The sequence below is a fragment of the Microcaecilia unicolor genome, chromosome 1 (genome assembly GCF_901765095.1).
Source record: "Microcaecilia unicolor chromosome 1, aMicUni1.1, whole genome shotgun sequence".
NCBI lineage: Eukaryota > Metazoa > Chordata > Amphibia > Gymnophiona > Siphonopidae > Microcaecilia > Microcaecilia unicolor.
Genome location: NC_044031.1, coordinates 160,546,617 through 160,564,438, shown reverse-complemented (window position 1 = coordinate 160,564,438; position 17,822 = coordinate 160,546,617). Strand labels below are relative to the sequence as shown.

General features: G+C 42.9%; 1 protein-coding gene across 1 annotated transcript in view; it reads right to left on the bottom strand.

Annotated features, from left to right (window-relative positions):
* DNAH11 (dynein axonemal heavy chain 11) overlaps positions 1-17,822 on the bottom strand; it is a 708,797-nt gene that overhangs the window by 325,294 nt on the left and 365,681 nt on the right. The window contains exons 49-50 of the mRNA XM_030201723.1: positions 15,975-16,159; positions 12,611-12,773 (exon numbers count right to left, since the gene is read on the bottom strand). Coding sequence (XP_030057583.1) covers positions 12,611-12,773; positions 15,975-16,159 — 348 coding nt within the window. The remainder of the gene's footprint in view (positions 1-12,610; positions 12,774-15,974; positions 16,160-17,822) is intronic.

Below are 17,822 nucleotides of genomic sequence, written 5' to 3'. Positions count from 1 at the left end.
ACTTAGATTGTGAACCCTCCTGGGACAGAGAAATAGCCAGTGTACCTGAATGTAACTCACCTTGAGCTACTACTGGAAAAAGGTGTGAGCAAAATCTAAATAAATAAATATTCTTTTCTTGTACTGATTAAATATACAAGCTTCATACGTAATTCTGCAAGATAACAGTAAAAGGTGACAATAGTGAAGCATTCTGTGAACTACATGTTACCCTCTAAATATCCTGGCTTTAAGGTCCTAGGAACTGATGTTGGGATGCTACAGACTTCCTTTATTTTATGTGGTTAAGGTTGGGGAAGTCCCTGATTTCCTGATGGATAACCTGCACAGGAGCAGGAACCAGAGCTGTCTTGGACAATATAAAGCTATGAGAACTACAGCTTCCCATTATTTTCTGAGTTTTAGATAAATCAGCTATTAAAGGAATACAAAAGGCCCCCAAGTCTATGAGGAAGGTATCTAAGGCTAGTTATCATGCTCCTGTTGTCAACCAGAACTGGGAAAATTTCCAGGTCAATGGAGATGCAAACAGATATACCATGGATATTCCTTAATCATTAAATATCATGTTTGTCATCCCTCTATTCAGGACCACTCATGTTGTTGGAGGACTTGATTCAATTTGTCCATAAAGATGTTGCCCTTTTCTGCTAGATATGTAGCCCTGAGTATCATCTCAGATAAGATGGCCCAGTTCCACATCCTGATGGTTCTTTTCTGTTTATTCAGTAAAAACATAGCTATTTGATCAATCATTTGGACTAGGATAATTATGTTGGACAACCAATCTCTGACGGCTTTTACAGCATTCTAAATTTCCTGAAGCTCTAGTAAGTTCATTGTTCCCAATGTGCACCATTTTGCATTAAATTTCATCTGCCATTTGGATGACCAGTCTTCCAGTTTCCTAAGGTCTTCCTACAATTTTTCACAATCCACATGAGTTTTAACAACTTTGAATAGTTTCATGTCATCTGCAAATTTAATCACCTCACTCGTAGTTCCGATTTCTAGATCATTTATAAATATGTTAAATAGCACCGGACCCAGTACTAAACTCTGTGGCACTCCACTATTCTCCATCCTCCATTGAGAAAATGGCAATTTAACCCTATCTTCTGTTTTCTGTCCAATAACCAATTTTTAATGCACAGGACATTGACTCCTTAATTTTCTCAGGAGTCTCTCATGAGGTACTTTGTCAAAAGCTTTCTGAAAATCTAGATACACTACTTCAACCAGCTCATCTTTATCAACATGTTTATTCACGCCTTCAAAGAAATGAAACAAATTGGTGAAGCAAGACCTCGGTTGTCTGAATCTATACCGACTCTGTCCTATTAAACCATATTTGTCTACGAGTTCTGTAATTTTATTCTTTATAATAGTTTCCACTATTTTGCCTGGCACTGAAGTCAGGCATACCGATCTGTAATTTCCTGGATCACATTGGCTACCCTCCAGCCTTCAGGTACTACAGACGACTTCAACGACAGGTTACACATCACTAGCAGATGATCAGCAATTTCATGTTTGAGGGCCCCTTTTACCAAGCCAAAGAAAAAAGGGGGTTTTGAGCTGGCTGCATGTGTTTTTCATGTGCACCGAGGTCCTCTTTTACCGCAATGGGTAAAAGGGTAGGTCTTTCTTTTTGGCGGGAAATGGCCATGCGGCAAGTAAAGCACTTGCAGTGTGGCCATTTCAGGGGGGAGCCCTAACCGCCACTCATTGAGGTGGCGGTTAAGGGCTCCCGCGCTAACCTGGCTGTAACCAGCAGTACTTCCTGTTTAGTGAGTGGCAAGCCCACGTTGGGCTTACTGCCGCTTTGTAAAAGGGGCCCTGAGTTCTTTCAATAACCTGGGGTGTTTACCATCTGGCACAGGTGTTTTATCACTTTTTAGCTTGTCAATTTGACTCGCTACATCTACCAAGTTAACCAAGATTTCTTTTATACACTGCAGAGAAACAGCATAGAAAAACGTCTAAAAAATGAGGTTTGAAAATAGCGATTTTGACATTTTTATGAGAAAAATGTCCATCTGCCAGTTTATGCCACTTTTTGGATGCTCTTCTCTTTCGAAAAAGAGCCCCGTGGAGGGGCATAATCGAACGGGGCTGGCCATCTCTATGGGCAGCCATCTCCGGGGCCGACTCCATAAATAGGTGGAGCCAACTGTATTTTCGAAAAAGATGGCCGTATTTTCGATAATACGGTTGACGCCGGCCAAATCTCGACATAAATGTTGAGATGGCTGGGTTTGAGATGGCCGGCTTCAGTTTTCGCCCATAATGGAAACCGAAGCCGGCCATCTACAAGCTACTTGGTCATGGGAGGGGCCAGCATTTGTAGTGCACTACATGCCAGGCCGCCAACCGAGCACCCTAGGGGGCACTGCAATAGACTTCAAAAATAGCTCCCAGGTGCATAGCTCCCTTACCTTGTGTGCTGAGCCCCCCAAATCCCCCCAAAACCCACTCCCCACAATAGTACACCACTACCACAGCCCTTAGGGATGAAGGGGGGCACCTAGATGTGGGTACAGTGGGTTTTGAGGGGGGGTTGGAGAGTTAAATATTTACCACCGCAAGTGTAACAGGTGGGTGGGGGGGATGGTCCTAGGTCCACCTGCCTGAAGTGCACTGCACCCACTAAAACTGCTCCAGGGACCTGCATACTGCTGTCAGGGAGCTGGGTATGACATTTGAGGCTGGCATATTTTTTTTGTGTGTGGGAGGGGGTTGGTGACCACTGGGGGAGTAAGGGGAGGTCATCCCCGATTCCCTCTGGTGGTCATTTCGTCAGTTGGGGCTCCTTTTTGAAGCTTGGTCGTGAAAAAAAGGGACCAAGTAAAGCCGGCGAAATGCTCATCAAGGCTGGCTTTCTTTTTTCCATTATCGGGCGAGGACGGCCATCTCGTGAGCATGCCCCCGTCCCGCCTTCACTACCCTAACGACACGCCCCCTTGAAGTTTGGCTGGCTCCGCGATGGAAAGCAGTTGAAGCCAGCCAAAATTGGCTTTCGATTATACCGATTTGGCCGACTTCAGGAGATCGCTGGCCATCTCCCGATTTGTGTCGGAAGATGGCCGGCGATCTCCTTCGAAAATAAGCTGGATAGTGACCTTTCTATTTTGTGATTGCTGTATTTGTAAGGTAGTGTATCATTCCTAGTGCTATTCACTGGATTTTTAAATTGTCATTTTGCCTTGGACCTTACCAGGGAGAAGGTGGGTTATAAATGCATAACATATGATCTAATGTAAGTATAAATATAATCAATGAAGTAAATGTGGAGGTGGCAAATTGAATCCTAAACACAAGTTTATCTTTGCTGTTTTAGAAATATAAATGTGTATTTCTCAACAGTCACACAGCCAGATGGGGTTCACACCTTCCACAGAAACGGAACACAAACAAAAATTGGGTGGAAAGGAACCAGTATCAAGTAATCAGTCACCACATCAAGGTAAGATGCTCAAAAAGAAACCTTTATTATGACCCAACACGGTCCGTGTTTCGGCTAAAACGCCTTCCTCAGGGGTCTACAAAACTGTAAACATATAAAAACACTTTTAAAAACATATCACCAATCATCTATATAATTTTTTAAAAGCATACATTTATTCTAAAAATTAATACATTTAATAACTATACTAAAAACATCACAGATTAGATAACCGAAATCTCAATCATGCAAGTACCAGAGGGATAAAGAATATATATATATGTATATATATATGCATGTATATATATGCACATACACATATACATACATACACATCCATCAATATAATCATCACCAACTATAAAATTTCAAAATTTAATGTTCAAAACAGTACAATGAAATATAAATAGCTTAACATGGAGAAATATAAAATAAAAATAAAAAGGTCAAAAATAAAAATCATATACATTACAACAATTCTTTAAGAGTTTATATTCAAAACAATATGTTGAAAGGCTTGACACGGAACAAATAAACAAAATTAGATGAATGTTATGATATCACATATATCTTTAATGGATGATAAAATATTAGAAAATAAAATAAAATTTTTAAAAAAGGTATTTCATATACATAGATTTATATATTTCTGTTCCTTGTAGATCACAAAAAAAATTCTTATATACAGTTTATTCACATTTTAATTTTTTTTAACAGATACTTTAAATGCTCCATCAATCGATACGAAATTGAGCACTCATCGATTGTTAGGTTTTTTTTCATTTTATCATTTTTTCTTTATTTTCTAATATTTTATCATCCATTAAAGATATATGTGATATCATAACATTCATCTAATTTTGTAAATAAAATAATTTATTTAATCCCATTTGGTGAAATACATTGCATTAGTGGTGTCCTTTGGATGCGGGTTTATGATTGGGTACATATTGGTTAAACATTGTTGCAATGTATATTCTTTATTTGTTCCGTGTCAAGCCTTTCAACATATTGTTTTGAATATAAACTCTTAAAGAATTGTTGTAATGTATATGATTTTTATTTTTGACCTTTTTATTTTTATTTTGATTTTATATTTCTCCATGTTAAGCTATTTACCGTATTTTTCGGACTATAAGACGCACCGGACCATAAGACGCACCTAGGTTTTAGAGGAGGGAAATAGGAAAAAAAAAATTTTCCTTTTTCCCTCCTCTAAAACCTAGGTGCTCCGGTGCATCTTGTCCGAGTTCGGGATCGCCCTCCCCTACTCACGTCACGCGATGTTCCCTGGTGGTCTAGTGACGTCGGGGCAGGAAAGAGCCCCCTCTTTCCTGCCCAGCGCGCTGCTCTCCGTCCTCCTGTATGCTGCCTGACAGTCTCGGCGAGATTCAAAATGGCCGCCGAGAATTGAAGTCTCGGCGGCCATTTTGAATCTCGCCAAGGCCGTCAGGCAGCATACAGGAGGACGGAGAGCAGCGCGCTGGGCAGGAAAGAGGGGGCTCTTTCCTGCCCCGACGTCACTAGACCACCAGGGAACATCGCGTGACGTAAGTAGGGGAGGGCGATCCCGAACTCGGGGGGAGGGCGATCCCGAACTCAGACCTCGCTACCTTCGGACTATAAGACGCACCCCCCATTTTCCTCCCAAATTTTGGGGGGAAAAAGTGCGTCTTATAGTCCGAAAAATACGGTATATTTCATAGTATTGTTCTGAACATAAAATTTTGAAATTTTATAGTTGGTGATGATTATATTGATGGATGTGTGTATATGTATGTGTATGTGCATGTATTATATATATATTCTTTATCCCTCTGGTACTTGCATGATTGAGATTTCGGTTATCTAATCTGTGATGTTTTTAGTATAGTTATTAAATATATTAATTTTTAGAATAAATGTATGTTTTTAAAAAATTATATAGATTTTTATTTTTTTATTTATTACATTTGTACCCCGCGCTTTCCCACTCATGGCAGGTTCAATGCGGTTTACATGGGGCAATGGAGGGTTAAGTGACTTGCCCAGAGTCACAAGGCGCTGCTGTGCCTGAAGTGGGAATCGAACTCAGTTCCTCAGAACCAAAGTCCACCACCCTAACCACTAGGCTACTCCTCCACTGCATGATTGGTTATATGTTTTTAAAAGTGTTTTTATATGTTTACAGTTTTGTAGAGCCCTGAGGAAGGCGTTTTAGCTGAAACACGGACCGTGTTGGGTCATAATAAAGGTTTCTTTTGGAGCATCTTACCTTGATGTGGTGACTGATTACTTGATACTGGTTCCTTTCCACCCAATGTTTCCCAACAGTGCCACAAAGACCAGTATCACTTGCCAGTTTGGCTTTTTTTTGTGGGGGGGAGGGAGAAAAATAACTGGGATATTAAGGGTGGATACCAAAATCCAAAATATAGAACAGTTTGTATCCAGCATATTCTGTTTGGTGCTACGTGATCAGTGAGTTGACAACACATATACAAGTAGGACTCTTCGTTTTGCATTCATTACTTGGTGTATTTATTGACCCCTGATGCAGACGCTTTTTAGCGTTGAAACACGGCCTGTGTCGGGTCGTTATCTCTGATATAATAAAGACTGTTGGACTCACGTCTCCAGTGGTGAATCGTCTATTAGTCTCTACTTTTGCCTTCTGGGATATTAAGGGGGCAACTTCCTCTAATCCCTCCAATGGAGTGCTGCTCAATCAGTATTGTTTGCCAAATCCTGAAAGTGCTTGATATAGGTGGAAATCCTGAGGTCGATCTGTGAGGTCAATGACATGTATTCCCCCTTCTAAAATAGGAAATAAATGTGTATCTTCTAGGCACACCCTAGAGCTGCCTAAAACATGCCCAGACCAAGCACCTTACATAAGTACATATAAGTACATAAGTATTGCCATACTGGGAAAGACCAAAGGTCCATCAAGCCCAGCATCCTGTTTCCAACAGTGGCTAATCCAGGTCACAACCACCTGGCAAGATCCCAAAAAAGTACAAAACATTTTATACTGCTTATCCCAGAAATAGTAGATTTTCCCCAAGTCCATTCAATAATGGTCTATGGACTTTTTTCCCTTAGGAAGCCGTCAAAACCTTATTAAAACTCCGCTAAGCTAACTGCCTTTACCACATTCTCTGGCAATGAATTCCAGAGTTTAATTACACGTTGAGTGAAGAAACATTTTGTCCGATTCGTTTTAAATTTACTACATTGTAGCTTCATCGCATGCCCCCTAGTCCTAGTATTTTTGGAAAGTGTTAACAGACGCTTCACATCTACCTGTTCAACTCCACTCATTATTTTATAGACCTCTATCATATCTCCCCTCAGCCGCCTTCTCTCCAAGCTGAAGAGCCCTAGCCGCTTTAGCCTTTCCTCATAGGGAAGTCGTCCCATCCCCTTTATCATTTTCGTCGCCCTTCTCTGCACCTTTTCTAATTCCACTATATCTTTTTTGAGATGCGGCGATCAGAATTGAACACAATATTCGAGGTGCGGTCGCACCATGGAGCGATACAAAGGCATTATAACATCCTCATTTTTGTTTTCCGTTCCTTTCCTAATAATACCTAACACTCTATTTGCTTTCCTAGCTGCAGCAGCACACTGAGCAGAAGGTTTCAACGTATCATCGACGACGACACCTAGATCCCTTTCTTGGTTTGTGACTCCTAACGTGGAACCTTTCATGACGTAGCTATAATTCGGGTTCCTCTTTCCCACATGCATCACTTTGCACTTGCTCACATTAAACGTCATCTGCCAGTCTCCCAGTCTCATAAGGTCCTCTTGTAATTTTTCATAATCCTCCCGCGATTTAATGACTTTGAATAACTTTGTGTTATCAGCAAACTTAAATACCTCACTAGTTACTCCCATCTCTAGGTCATTTATAAATATATTAAAAAGCAGCGGTCCCAGCACAGACCCCTGGGGAACCCCACTAACTACCCTTCTCCGTTGAGAATACTATTTAACCCTACTCTCTGTTTTCTATCTTTTAACCAGTTTTTAATCCACAATAGAACACTACCTCCTATCCCATGACTTTCCAAATTCCTCTGTAGTCTTTCATGAGGTACTTTGTCAAACGCCTTCTGAAAATCCAGATACACAATATCAACTGGCTCACCTTTATCCACATGTTTGTTCATCCCTTCAAAGAAATGTAGTAGATTGGTGAGGCAAGATTTTCCTTCACTAAAGCCATGTTGACTTTCAGGCTTATTTTCGAAAGAAAAAGTCACCCATCTTTCGACACAAATCGGGAGATGGGCGTCCTTCTCCCAGGGTCGCCCAAATCAGCATAATCGAAAGCCAATTTTGGGCGTCCCCAACTGCTTTCCATCGCGGGGCGACCAAAGTCCCCGGGGGGGGGGGGGGGGTGTCGGAAGCATAGCGAAGGTGGGAGTGGGGCGTGCTTATCACATGGGTGTCCTAGGCCGATAATGGAAAAAAGAAGGGCGTCCCTGACGAGCACTTGGCCAACTTTACTTGGTCCATTTTTTCTTGCGACCAAGCCTCAAAAAGGTGCCCGAACTGACCAGATGACCACAGGAGGGAATCAGGGATGACCTCCCCTTACTCCCCCAGTGGTCACTAACCCCCTCCCACCCCCCAAAAAACTTTAAAAGTATTTTTTCCCAGCCTCTATGCCAGCCTCAAATGTCATACCCAGCTCCTTGACAGCAGTATGCAGGTTCTTGGAGCAGTTTTAGTGGGTGCAGTCCACTTGAAGCAGGCGGACTCAAACCCATCCCCCCCCTACCCGTTACACTTGTGGTGGTAAATGTGAGCCCTTCAAAACCCACCAGAAACCCACTGTACCCACATGTAGGTGCCCCCTTCACCCCTTAGGGCTATGGTCAGTGGTGTGCTGGAGCCGGTTCTGTTCGGCTCGCAAGAGCCGCTTGTTAATTTTTGACAGCTCTTGCAAGTCGGTTGTTGTTTGGGGCGAGCCGGCTCCATTACAGAGGTAAGCATGGCAGGAGGGCGCCGTGCTTACCTCCCCTCCCTCTCACAAACATGTGCAGCGATTTTCCTTCGCCCCCCACCGTCCCCTCCCGCTCCTATCCATCTTGTTTAGTACCTCTCCGTTGAAGCGCCGCCTTATTTAAGCCCTGCTGCGTCTCCAGCCTTCCCTCCCTGTTTGCTTCGATGCGTTCGTTTGTGCCCTTAGTCCCGCCTTCTGACGTCATACGTCAGAAGGCGGGACTAAGGGCACGACGAATAAACTGCACATGTTTGGGAGCGGGAGGGGAGGGAAGGAGGGAGGAGAATTGCTGGGCAGGGATGGGTAGAGGGGGGCAGGGGAGAGAAGCCAATTGCTGGGCAGGGATGGGTAGAGGGGGGCAGGGGAGAGAAGCTAATTGCTGGGCAAGGATGGGTAGAGGGGGGCAGGGGAGAGAAGCCAATTGCTGGGTAGGGATGGGTAGAGGGGGCAAGGGAGAGAAGCCAATTGCTGGGCAGGGATGGGTAGAGGGGGCAGGAGAGAGAAGCCAATTGCTGGGCATGGAGGGCAGGGGAGAGAAGAGAATTGCTGGGCATGAATGGATTGAGGGGGGCAGGGGAGAGAAGAGAATTGCTGGGCAGGGATGGGTAGAGGGGGCAGGGGAGAGAAGACAATTGCTGAGTATGGATGGATAGAGGGGGGCAGGGGAGAGAGGAGAGTTTCAGGACATGGATGGAGGGGAGGGCAAGAGAAATTCTGGATATGGATGGAGGGGAGGGAAGGGACAAGGGAGAGAGAAGAAATGCTGGACATGGAGGGAAGATAGAGGAAGGAGATTAGATGAGGGAAAAGGAAGTGAGGAGAGAAACTGCACATGGATGGAGAAAATAGGCAGAAGCTGGATCCACTGTACAGTCAAGTCTGCGGAGGACCAGAAATGAAGAAGAAAGGAGGTAAGAAAAGAAATAAATGGAAAGGAAGCCCTGGAAACGGAGTCAAGGGAACAGATAGAGAGCAGCAGAATCAGATACTGGGCCAGCATGATCAGAGAAACAAAGTCACCAGACAACAAAGGTAGAAAAAAATTTTCTATTTTCATTATAGTGTTTGGAATATGTCCACTTTGAGAATCAGGTGCTGAACGTTAAAAGTTTATATTTATTTACTTATTTATGGCATTATATCCCATATTAAACATGAATTAGATTGGACCTTGGGATCATTTAATTTATTTTTCCTGGAGAGAGTAATGCATTGCCCCCCCCCCCCCCCCCCCCCGGTTATAGCCAGCTCTGCAATTTTTGGGGGGCGCAGAGGTGGATGGGTGCAGAGGTGGATGGGGGAGGGGGCGGGGGGGCGCAGTGGTGGACCCGGGATAGAGCCTGTTCTTAAAAATTTACCAGCACACCACTGGCTATGGTAGTGTTGTACAGTTGTGGGGAGTGGGCTTTTGGGGGGGGGGGGGGGTTGGGGGGCTCAGCACCCAAGGTAAGGGAGCATCTGGGAGCAATTTCTGAAGTCCACTGCAGTGCACGCTTGGTGTCCTGGCATGTGAGGGGTACCAGTACACTATGAATGCTGGCTCCTCCCATTTAGAGATTTGTTCTTGCAGCCTTTTGCATACCTTTGAATAGAGGATAGCACTTGTAAGCAAATACATTTAAACATATCACAGCTTCAGACAACTAAAAATCAAACAAACAAAAAAAAAACCTATGAAGCTATTTCAGCTTCTGAAGCTGCACTAAATCAGACCCAACTACTTATGAGATAATGGATGATCCAATGTCAACTTATTTTCTGAATTTGTCTCATACCCTGTGAGACTATCGGGCTCATTTTCGAAAGAAAAGGACGTCCATTGTTCGACTAGGGGTGTAGCTAGACTTCGGCGGGGGGGGGGGGGGGTCTAGATCCCGAGGTGAGGGGGCACATTTTAGCCCCCCACCCGGCGCCGCTGACCTCCCCGCCATGGCTGCCCCCCCCCCCCCCGCCGCCACCAACTTTGACGACCCCCCTGCCAACAACCCTCTCGACCCCCCTCCCACCGACGACCCTCTTGACCCCCCTCCCGCCATCAACCCTCCCCAGATGGCTTTGTTCTGTTTCTGTGAGTCTGACGTCCTGCACGTACAACGTGCAAGATGTCAGAAACAGAACGAAGCCTTTGCAGGAAGAAGAGAACCTCGGCTGGTGGGCATTGAGTTCCCCCACCAGCAAAGGTAGCCCACGGCGGTGACGACGGCGGGGGAGGGTTGGCAGTGGAAGGGGGGGGGGGGTTGAGAGGGTCGGCGGCGGGAGGGGGGTCAAGAGGGTCGGCGGCAGAGGGGTCCAGGGCCAAATCTACGGGGGCCCAGGCCCCCGTGGCCCCACGTAGCTATGCCACTGCTTTCAACATAAATCGGAAGATGGATGTCCTTCTCCCAGAGATGTCCAAATCGGTACAATTGAAACCCGATTTTGGACGTCTCCAACTGCAATCCGTCACAAGGATGTCCAAATTTCAAGGGGGCGTGTCGGAGACGTAGCGAAGGTGGGTCTTGGGCATACCTAACACTTAGACGTCCTTGACCCATAATCGAAAAAACAAGGACGTCCCTGACGAACACTTGGACATTTTCACCCGGACGTGTTTTTATTACGAATAAGGCACAAAAAGGTGCCCGAAATGACCAGATGACCACCGGAGAGAATTGGGGATGAGCTCCTGTTACTCCCCCAGTGGTCACTAAATCCCTCCCACCCTAAAAAAACATCTCTAAAATTATGTTCTGCCAGCCTCAGATGTCATACTCAGGTCCATGACAGCGCATGCAGGTCCCAGGAGCAGTTTTAGTGGGTACTGCAGTGCACTTCAGACAGGAGGACCCAGGTCCATACCCCCCTCTACCTGTTACATTTGTGGAGGAAACAGCGAGCTCTCCAAACCCCACCAGAAATCCACTGTACCCATATATAGGTGCCCCCTTCACCCGCAAGGACTACCGTAGTGGTGTACAGTTGTGGGTAGTGGGTTTTGGGAGGGTTTTGGGGGGCTCAGCACACTAGGTAAGGGAGCTATGTTCCTGGGAGCATTTTATGAAGTCCACTGCAATGACCCCTAGGGTGCCCAGCTGGTGTCCTGGCATGTCAGGGAGACCAGTGCACTACAAATGCTGGCTCCTCCCACCTCCAAATGGCTTGCATTTGAACGTTTGTGACATGGACGTCTTTGGTTTCGAAAATCGCCGAAAGTCAGGTACGTCCATATCTAGTGATGTCCAAATCTAGGGACGTCCAAATTTAAGGATCTGGACAACTCTGACGGTATTTTTGAAACGAAAGATGGACGTCCATCTTTTTTCGAAAATACGGTTTTCCCTGCCCCTGAATTTGGACATTTTGCAAGGATGTCCAAATCAAAATTTGGACGTTTCTTTCGAAAATGCCCCTCTATGTGGCTCATTTTTGAAAAAGAAGAACGTCCAAAAAGTGTCATAAAGCAGCATTTGGACGAATTTCTTCTCAAAACATCCCAACTGGTATTTTCAAAACCTCTTTTGCAGACGCTTATCTACGCAATTCGTCTGCAGCGCATCCAAATCACAAGGGGGCGTGTTGAGGTCAGGGTTAGGGCATTCCTAACATCTGGATGTTTTACAGCCATAATGGAACAAAACGATTCTTTGCATGTTTTTCTCATTGGTTCATAAAATGATATATATATACCAATATAGACTGCAAGTTTAGATTTTATCTGATAAAAATGTTTTGCTTTTCCTTTGTAGGCAAATGCTTGCATGTTTTTCAGACAGATATTCTGTGAATGTTTAACAGGATAAATAAGGTTTCTAGTTGCCAACTAGTTTATTTGAATAAATTTGCCTAACAAGATTTCAGACAGTTGTATTTATTGTGCTCTATGTTTTATTTGGTTTTGTGACTTGACAAAGAGCGATTTATAAATCAATTGCTGTATAATGCAAATTTGGTTTTGCTTGCAATTTTTATTTTCTTGTGAAATTTCTCCCTTCCAAAGGTCACAGAAAAATGCCTTACAATAAAAATGTAATCATGGTTCATGAGAGACTGTTATGAAGAAGAACCATGCAGTATCTCTATAAATTATAATAGTAAACTAGGTCATATCTTTATTTCTAAGTGCCTTTGCAAATTCTGCAAACCATAAATTCCTGTAATTATTCTCAGGAACTCAGATAGCTGCTTACCCTCAGGTCTTGGATACCATAACCATTCCTCAGTGTGATCTGGTACACTTCAAGAGAGCTGATGTACGCTGCCAGTCTAGACAAGCTTTGTTTGCCACTACCACCTACTCCAACAAGAAGTGCATAACCCCGAGAGCCTTGCATGATGCGACTAATACGGCACCTAAGGATGAAAAAAAAATACAATATATAATAAAAGGGATCACAATTTCTTTTTGATTTTAATTTTTTTCAGGCTGTCACAATGTAGTATGTGTACCATAGAACTTAATCTGACCAAGCTTGTGCCAAAGACTGTTACCCTGCCTTGCATCAGACATGGATAATGACTGTGGCCTTGCTGGAACAGCATGTTCAGTGACTAAGCGAATATCAAGCTTGGATGAATGAAGGAGACCTTGCAGAAGGACTATTGCTTATTCATTTCAAGACCACATGGAGTCTTGCATCCTACTTTTAGGGATATCTGAAGATGGCGTGGAAAACATCTGTACAATTGAGCTGAGAACCACAATGGAGTGGAGGAGTGGCCTAGTGGTTAGGGTGGTGGACTTTGGTCCTGGGGAACTGAGGAACTGAGTTCGATTCCCACTTCAGGCACAGGCAGCTCCTTGTGACTCTGGCAAGTCACTTAACCCATTGCCCCAGGTACAAATAGGTACCTGTATACAATATGTAAGCCGCATTGAGCCTGCCATGAGTGGGAAAGTGCGGGATACAAATGTAACAAAAAAAAATGTCCACAGCCACTCACCATTCAATGTGCTATAATGAATTGAAGGACATGACTGATAACAAAATAGTATATATGACTATGCAGGGATCAGCCAGTCAGGACCACCTCAGAGTACCACCTCCTACAATCAGGCCTACTGCTCCTGTTCTCATCTAATCTCCACTGAAGGAAAAGACTGCACTGCCACTTGCAAGTAATATGATTTTAAGTTCTGTGATCACATTTGCATCTTGGTTTAGTTAGTTGGCAATTAACTGAATGTGAAGTGTATAGTAAACCAAGGGCACAGAGCTTGCTTTCCATAGCCATAAGTATTATTAATAGGAATTATAAGAATCTGTACTGCTGACTACTGCTATTTACGCAATATCTGTATTGTTCTGCTAAATAAACCTTTATGTTCTATAGACTTGTGTTGGTCCATATTTCTTATCACCAAATAGGGGGGGTTGAGTATTGGGACCAGAGATCAGGTGTGTTTATTCTCTAGATTTTGTACCATTATACATACACCTATTCCATCACATCTTTGTAATCTGCATTCCTCACAAAGCTTCTACAGATTTCATTTGTCATAGAGTCTCTGCTTTATTGTCTATAAATAATCTATGGAGCACATTATTATACTGAAACAAGCTTCTCATCTCCTCATTAAAAAAAAGTTGCTTAACTTTAATAGGGATTCTTTGTAGACAGAGGAATAAATAAGTCATAGAAGGGATAAGGTTTGCCTCTTTGTGGATGATGCCAAAATCTTTAATACTGTAGATAGCCTGTACAGTGTGAAGAACATGAGAAGCAATCTAACAAAGCTTAAAGAATGGTATAAAATTTGGCAGCTAACATTTAATGCTAAAAAAAAATGCAGGATCTTGCATTTAGGCTGCAAGAACCCAAAGCGGTGGTACAGTAAAGGGGGTGAAGTATTTCTGTGGATGAAAGAACAGCAGCACTTAAGGGTGATCATCTTTGATGATCTTAAAATAGCCAAACAGGTAGAACAGGTGATGGCAAAAGCCAGATGCTTGGATGCATAGGATAAAGAGCCTCTGTATAAGTCTCCAAGCGATTCAAAGGTTTTTCTTCCAGGTTTCACTTTCAAAGTGTGACACTAAAACAGAGGATAGACCAGAAGCTGAATCACCATCTTCTTCAACCTAATTGGGGGTTGTTTTCTGCTCCAAGAGCACTCAGGGAGTGCTAGTCCTCTCTGACGCCTTAGCTGGGGTGCAGGAAGTTTTGACTGTAATGAGTTTTCTTCTTGTGTGCAGATAGGCTCAGCACCCTCCCCCTCTCTGTGCAGACATCTACATAAAATTGTTCTGTGCCATGCAAACTCCCTTTGCTCCAAATAAGATCTGGGAGGTGATTTTTCTCTGTATAAAAGAGACCTTTGTACAGAACTCTTAGGAATTAGCATTTTGGGTGCTGCCAGCAAACCTAAGGACTGTTATGTTGGCATCTACTGCTCTAGTGATATAGTCTGCCCTAAAGAGTTTTGCACCAACACTATAGGATTTGTTGGGTTCCTTTTTCCATTTTCTTGATGGGGGAAGTGGGTTTTTCCATGGTATGGTGATTTAAATCTTTTGATGAACTACTAGTAAGGCTTGTATCTCCTTCCATGCTGTGGCTCTTCCTTGTGAGGGTGATGGTGAAGTGAGAGGGTCCTGGATCTTACAAACACATATTTTCTGGCTTTTCATACTATTTAAATCCACTGCAATGAAGAAAATCTCTGCAACACTGAACTCAAATATTTTTATTTGTATTTTTTATAGCCAGAGAAAGGCGGGATGAAAAAAAGCTTGTGGAAATAAAGTTGCAGTGAAAGGAAAACAAAACACTTCAAGTGACAAGAGTACCCGAAGTATCCTGATATATCATGGACAAAACCATGTATCCTGATATATCATGGACAAAACCAAACAGAGGGGGCTCAATTAGGAAGGCCTGCATATGCCCAGAAAAATCTTTTCAGTTTTAAAAAGCCTAAAGAATCCAAGTCAGCATCATCAGATGGTATTACCCTTTCATGTGAATAATTGCATCCTGCATGTTGACAATGAATACAGGTCCAATTAGCAAGGCTTGCCTCTTCTGTTTCTCTGTACAGCAGTGCATATACCTAAATAAGTAGTAGTGCTAATAAAACAAACATTAATTTTAAAAAAACGTGTTTTTTTTTTACATTTCAGACTTTCGTTTCTTTCCTGAAGAGAATTAAATGTTGAAAGCTGTTGAACATTTCCTGAGTTTATCACCATCCAAAATCTCTGCAAGTGTCACAGCAACACATCTACTGCTGAAAATATCTGAAGAATACAAATGGTCAATCAGGGAATACATTTTTAAAAACTGGAGAAAACCATAAAAAGAGGTGCCTGTTTACTGTTCAAATGTAAGCATAAAACTTATGTGGACACTGAGATAAGTGTCCAGAAACAGGCATGTTTGTAATTTTGAGACAGTAGGTCATATTCTAGTTTTAAACCCTTCCCAATTAAGACTCGATCATTTCTCTAAGCCCTTTATCTGCCTGTTTTGAAGCTTCCAATTAGAACAAGCTATCTCTTCTTCAGGGAGGCTATATCAAAGACAATATAAAAGGTTGGCAGGTCTACTTACACATGTTGCATTGCATCCTCAAACAGAACAAGGTTCATTGCAGCATTAAGTTCATTGTAACTCTCCAGAGCCTCCACAAGTATTTTTTTCAGAGTCTGCCATTCCTTGACTGGCATATAGCAAGGGTCTCCTACACCATTAGCAAAGTGACAATATATGAGGGGATGCTGGAGAAGAACACAATCCTCTGTACCCTAGTATTCAGAGACACAAAATTAAGGAGAACTATAGTTAATGGATTTACTCTGTGTTCTGCTTTTCCTTTAAGAGAAAATTATAAATTAATTTAGAAAAATGAGGAAAATGAAACAGAGACAAATAGAGTTAAAAGTCTAAAATATTTAAATACAGAAAGGGGAAAACTTCCATGAAGGATCGAGAGCAAAAATAGCAAAAGTGAAAATAAGCATAAAGAAAAGAAAGCAGCAGCAATATAAATAGTAGATGATGACAGAAAAAGACTGATTATCACATCCAGATACTCCTGCCCACACAAGAAAGATATCTCATAGCTGCCAATTTCAGAACCTCAACCTCTTGAAGCATATCAATCTTTAAATCAAGCCTCGAGAAGCTCCTACGTCTTTTTTTTTTTTTTTACTAAATAACCCTAAAGGAGCAGGACTTCCTCATCATAGGCAAAAACCTCCATCATGTAGTGTGTTGACTATTAGCTTAATAAACAGCTCAACTGTTGGCTTAATAAACAGCTCAATACGCTGAAAACTTAACTTAGTCAGATGGTCTCTGCAAGATGATACAGGATCTTGACCGTGATCAACGATGGCCAGCGTTTGGAATCACTCTTCTGCTTCAGGATCACGGGTCATGTAGATCTATAATTCTGTTTAGTACAGTGGGGCAAGATGGCTAAGCTAAGATGGCTAAGCTAAGATGGCGGCGAGTCCCTCAATTAGTTCTGTTTGAATTCAAGAGATTGTAGCTGAAGTGCGGCTGGCAGGGGAGGCTGCATTAGACCTGAAATTGCAGAAACTACATGATCGTATGGAAGCAGCCCATGAACGTTTGGACAATTTGGACATGGATACGCAGCTACAGTGGGTTCAGGCCATGGAGGAGCAGGCCCAAGGTGCAGTGACACAGTTGGACTGTAAATTGGATGAAACAGAGCCACTTTAGATGCAAGTAATTTACGTTTGGTGGGACTCCCTGAACCTTTGCAGGAGAAGAACTTATGGTCTTTTCGGAATCTTGGCTTTTGCAATCTTTGAATTTGGACTCATTGAAGAATTCTTTTAAAATTGAGTGGGCTCATCAGATGGGTTACCAGAAGAATGTGGCAGCTCGCCCTCGTGTGGTTGTGTTCTGTGTTTTTCATACAGATCACAAACAGGCCATTCTGCGTGCTCTGCATCAAGGGCAGACTTTGGAATATAACTCTCGGAAAGTTCTTTGTTTTCAGGACTACATGATCAAAGTGTGTTCACAGCAGAAAACTTTTATTCCTGTATGTACCGATTTGCATCAATGAAAGATCCCACATGCATTGCTTTATCTGGTGCGCTTACGGGTTGCCTATGAGGGACAAACACTCTTTTTTACATCGGTAGAGGCAGTGCAAACTTTTATGGAACATCTCACAGCCACAGTGGGAACTTAGGAAGCTACCTCTGTAAACTTTGGCCTCATGGGTGGTCAGATTGGACTTTATTTTTTTCCTTTTTTTATTAGTAGTCTCTTTTATTTTTGTAATCTTTCCCTGTTGCTTGAGAATCACAGTAAGAAAGGAGTATGACCCTGGTTTCTAGCGGATTATGTTTTTATGTGGTTATAATTTTGACTGTAGGTATTTCGGGTTGGTAAGGTGGGGGATGTCACGTGTCATGG